We start from the raw sequence: 4,472 nt of genomic DNA on the forward strand, positions 1-4,472 counted from the left end.
AATTCATATGTCACTTCCAGAATCCAGGACAGAAGGTTCGGTCCTTTAGGCAGATCTTTGTAAGATGGCAGAGAAAACAAGGATAAAAAGAAGTCAGGGGAGAAAGAGCAATGGGACAGTAAAGTGCCTAAAGAAAATTTTAAACGGTGGTGTCCTTAGGCAGAAGAACCTAATGGATTTAAGTGAGGTTCTGGACAATTAAAGAGAGAGAAGTCATTTACAAAAAAGGCTAAATAACATAATTTATTTTAATAAAACTTAGCAATGATCTAACTCACAAATTAAGCTGCAACTTGAATTCTTTAAAGGAAAGTAAGAGTAAGGAGCCGAGCCTGTTTTCCAATAACATCAGCTGTTTACAACCACTCCTGTCATGGGGTCCAAGATACTGATGTATTTTCTCAAAGTCTCAACTTAGGCCTTCATTTCTTTATGTCTTCAGTGCTTTGCCCTCCCGTGTGCCCATCTGAGTAAGAGACAGTGAAATAATTTAAATACACCAGTGCAATGAAAATAAATGTCTTTATTAGGCAGAGGCAAGATGCACAAAACGCTTCATAATTTTTCCATATTCAATTTTTGGGCTCTGAGGATGAAAAAACCTTTCCTGGAAAACAGGAAAGGGAGCTTAATGATATCTGTGGGCCAGGGCATTGGCCACACCAGTCACCACCTTCTGAAAGCTAGCCTGCAGCTCCGGGGAGAATTCGCTGCCAAAGCGGCGAGCCAGCACAACCACCAGCACGTTGCCCAGGAGCTGTGTGGAAAAGACAGTAAGCAAGGGCAGGGTTAGTGCAGGTGCCCAGGTTAGATTCAGAGTACTTCAGATTCATCCCAAGCTGTGCCCCTAGGGTATTAGCACAAAGATGACTGAAGTATAGATGCTACTGCTGATGTGAAGCTACCCATAGCAGGCTGAATTTATATTTAGAAATGTTTCTCTCTTTCTATCTTAATCCAGAACTTGTTATCATTTTTATTATTTTGAATCACTTCGAAAAGCAATACAACATTTTATCCCTTGAAAGGAACAGATAAGGGGAAAATATTAGATATTATGTTTAAAGTAGATGAAGAAATCTTTTTTTCAAATTGAACACTCAAAGAGTATAATTAAAAAGAGAAGACATTGCAGACAACAGAGAACAAGAATGAATCAGAAGAAATGATTATTGTGAGCAAAGAGGTTAAAAGAATCTAAACGGTTCTGAGGAGTCCTTAGCACTTTAACCAGAATACATCTTCTCCATTCTAAACTACGTCCTGCCAGTCAGCCCTCTCCCCATGACACAAGCTTGACCATAAAAAGAGAATATTGAGGATTCCACAAACTCACCCTGAAGTTCTCAGGATCCACGTGCAGCTTATCACAGTGCAGCTCACTCAGCGAAGCAAAGGCACCCTTGAGGTCATCAAGTTGCTTCAGGCCCTCACAGAAGGAGTCCAGCACCTTCTTGCCATGGGCCTTCACCTTAGGGTTTCCCAAAATGGCATCGGCAGAGGACAAGTCCCCAAAGGACTCAAAGAACCTCTGAGTCCAGGGGTAGACAACCAGCAGCCTAGGGGGAGAAAACAGCACAAGGTCAGAGGAAGTCAGCAGCTTTCAGAATCTCAGGGATGGCTTTGTCCTCACACGCCCAGGTGCATTTCACTCTCCTTAAACCTGTCTTGTCGGAGAAGGCAATGGCACCCCACTCCGGTACTCTTGCCTGGAAAATCCCATGGACGGAGAAGCCTGGAAGGCTGCAGTCCATGGGGTCGCTGCAGTCCATGGGGACATGACTGAGAGACTTCACTTTCACTTTTCACTTTCATGCATTGGAGAAGGAAATGGCAACCCACTCCAATGTTCTTGCCTGGAGAATCCCAGGGACGGTGAAGCCTGGTGGGCTGCCGTCTATGGGGTCGCACAGAGTCGGACACAACTGAAGCGACTTAGCAGCAGCAGCAGCAAACCTGTCTTGTAAGCAGGATACCTACCTGCCCAGGGCCTCACCACCAACTTCATCCACTTTCACCTTGGCAAATAGGGAGGTGACGGCAGCCTTCTCCTCAGCGCTCAGCATGGTGTCTGTTTGTGTAGTTGCTAGTGAACACGGTTGTGTCAGAAGCAAGTGTAAGCAGCAGCTGGCCCAGCTCTTCCTTTTATGCTTAGCCCTGCCTCCTGACCTCCCTGCTTCTGTGAGCAGATTGGCTCAGGCCAAGGTGTGGTTCCACAGGGTGAGGCTTGAATGATGACAGTCATACCTCTCCTTAGTCTTCCTGGCACTGACTTTAAACCTTCAGCCCTCTTTCTGGGCATCTCTAGGTCTCAGTCATTCCAGCAATACAAACTGCTACTAAAATCATCTTCCTTAGCAAGTTTGCTTGTAGAGATTTTAGAATCACAACGAAGTAACCTCTTGGAAACCACCTCCTCAATTTTCTTATTATACAAATGAAGAATCCGGGCTCCAGAAAGTGGAAAGGATTTGTCCACTATGATTCAGCTTAAGACGATGTGGATGGATCATCTCCTGTGCCTTCAGAATATGCAAAAGAATTACAAGGACAGCATGGATACACCCTCTGCCCCTGTTCTAAATACGCATCTCTTTTGTTTGCTTGTTTGGGATTAAGTCGTTCTGGTATGAAAACAAATATTCATTTGCTTATCTACTCATTCAACTTTTTCTTAATTTAATTTATGACCAAATAAATAATGATAGAAAAATAGAATAAGTATGGATCAAGAATTCCTATGAAATAGCTACTCCATTAACCCATAGATGAAAACATAGAGACCCCTCCATGTAGTAAGAAATACAAAGTAAAAAATCGATCAAACCCCCAAAGTTTCAATAACCCTGAGAGAGGCAATGTGTTCAACGACTAAATCAAGGCATATAAATTGTTTCCTCATAAACTGACCTGGGAAAGTGTCTTCAAGAACAGAGAAGCTTCTCTGTGATTTAAGAGGGATAAAATTGTGGAAAGACATTCCAGTTTGAATCAGATTATCTGGTTTTCTCCTCTAAACCTCTAAGAGTACTGTGTGCATAAAAATTTCTTCTATTTCAGTTCATCTTTAATTCTGTTTTCTCTATATACTTTGTTTATACCTTCTTTTACTAAAATGTATCCTTCTTTATCTACAGCTTTTCAAATATTTCTTCTCTCTTTGCACCTCCTCCAACCCATGTAATAAATCCTCTTAACCTTCTTAGGGAAGAAGAACTTCTGAAGTGTAGAGGTCTGCTTCTTACTACTAGAAGATTTAATGAAAAAGCAAAAGCAGAAAGCATTTCTGAGCTCAGCATTAGATCTCAGAGTTCCCTGAGGTTCCCCTACTTTCTATGATCTCTACTTTCTGCATCTTCCCTTCTTCTTGAATTTCCACTTCTTTTCAGTAAGGAGAGGAGCATATATATTTACTTCCCTTCTCTCATCTTAGAACCTTCTCCTGATTCAGACAACTTGATGTCTAGAATCACCTTTCTCTCACCTTTGCCATCACCGGCAAAACATGTTTTTAAAAAATCTCTCATTCTTTCAGCTCTATGTCTCTGTAACTCCAACTAATATATTTTTAGGGGAACTAGAATGAAAGGACGGCTGCATTTCTAGTTGTTACAAAGAAATTCATAAATGTCCAGTTTTAATTACTCCAGCCTCCAAAATATTTTTTTCCATCATTGCTAGGTAAATGAAGATTCCTTACCCCTTTGATTTGGCCCATTCCCATTCAAGTAATTTGTGAACAAATTCATTCTGATATTTTCAGAAATGTAGAAAAGTGTTGGCTCTTGCTTGGCTGTCTGGAAGTTAGGGTAGGATTATATGCCCACAAGATTATAGGGGAAAAAATATAGAGTTTAAACATTTTCAATTTATATTCACTCTTTTCTGCAACCTTCAAAGAAAGAAGCTCTAACTATTGGTCTATACTTAGAAAAAAATTTCCACATGTTGACTTCTGGGAAAAGAAATCTTTCAAATATTTTAAATGTTAAAAACAAAAAACAAACAAAAAGCTACATTTGATTTGACCTTGAGTTTTGAGTTTCAATTGATTAAACTGAAATCTCCATTAGCTTTATCATTGTTTTATATTTGTACTCTTTAAAAGACCTATTTTATATCTCTGATATCAGAGGTCAGGCATATGTGAGTTAAAGGACTTCTTCTGGAAAACTTTGGACATATCTTTTCAGGAACTCTGTGTTATGGAAAACTCACAGAACTTACTAAATAATAGTATAGTCCATTTCTATATTTTCTTGTAAAGGAGCCAAATTGCCAGGGCTACAATTTTGCTGTCTTGACTGACAGAAATTAGCATGTACTTAAAGACTTCCCCTATCCTTTTCTGTTTTCAGAAATGATTTCCCTAATTCATTTGATTTGAATTAATTATTTTTAAATATTTGATCTATAATATTATATCAGTTTCAGATATACAACATAGTGATTCAGTATTTTTAAGGACTATG

General features: G+C 39.7%; 1 protein-coding gene across 1 annotated transcript; it reads right to left on the bottom strand.

The window, feature by feature from the left end:
• Positions 1-503: 503 nt before the first annotated feature.
• On the bottom strand, positions 504-2,210 carry LOC104983812 (hemoglobin fetal subunit beta). Its single transcript, XM_010833352.1, has 3 exons — positions 1,981-2,210; positions 1,337-1,559; positions 504-757 (listed from the first exon to the last, which is right to left on the bottom strand). Exons 1-3 carry the CDS (start codon positions 2,064-2,066, stop codon positions 629-631), a joined length of 438 nt encoding a protein of 145 aa, XP_010831654.1. The 5' UTR covers positions 2,067-2,210; the 3' UTR covers positions 504-628.
• Between the last annotated feature and the right edge of the window lie 2,262 nt (positions 2,211-4,472).

The sequence above is a fragment of the Bison bison genome, unplaced genomic scaffold (genome assembly GCF_000754665.1).
Source record: "Bison bison bison isolate TAMUID 2011002044 unplaced genomic scaffold, Bison_UMD1.0 scf7180017845298, whole genome shotgun sequence".
Classification (NCBI taxonomy): domain Eukaryota; kingdom Metazoa; phylum Chordata; class Mammalia; order Artiodactyla; family Bovidae; genus Bison; species Bison bison.

What these genes read in the sequence shown, in the direction of transcription:
- LOC104983812 (XM_010833352.1), bottom strand. Translation starts at nt 2,066, where the DNA reads ATGCTGAGCGCTGAGGAGAAGGCTGCCGTCACCTCCCTATTTGCCAAG. An exon ending in GGTGGTGAGGCCCTGGGCAG is followed by an intron (nt 1,560 to 1,980) that starts GTAGGTATCCTG and finishes TTCTCCCCCTAG; the next exon opens with GCTGCTGGTTGTCTACCCCT. An exon ending in TGGATCCTGAGAACTTCAGG is followed by an intron (nt 758 to 1,336) that starts GTGAGTTTGTGG and finishes TTTTCCACACAG; the next exon opens with CTCCTGGGCAACGTGCTGGT.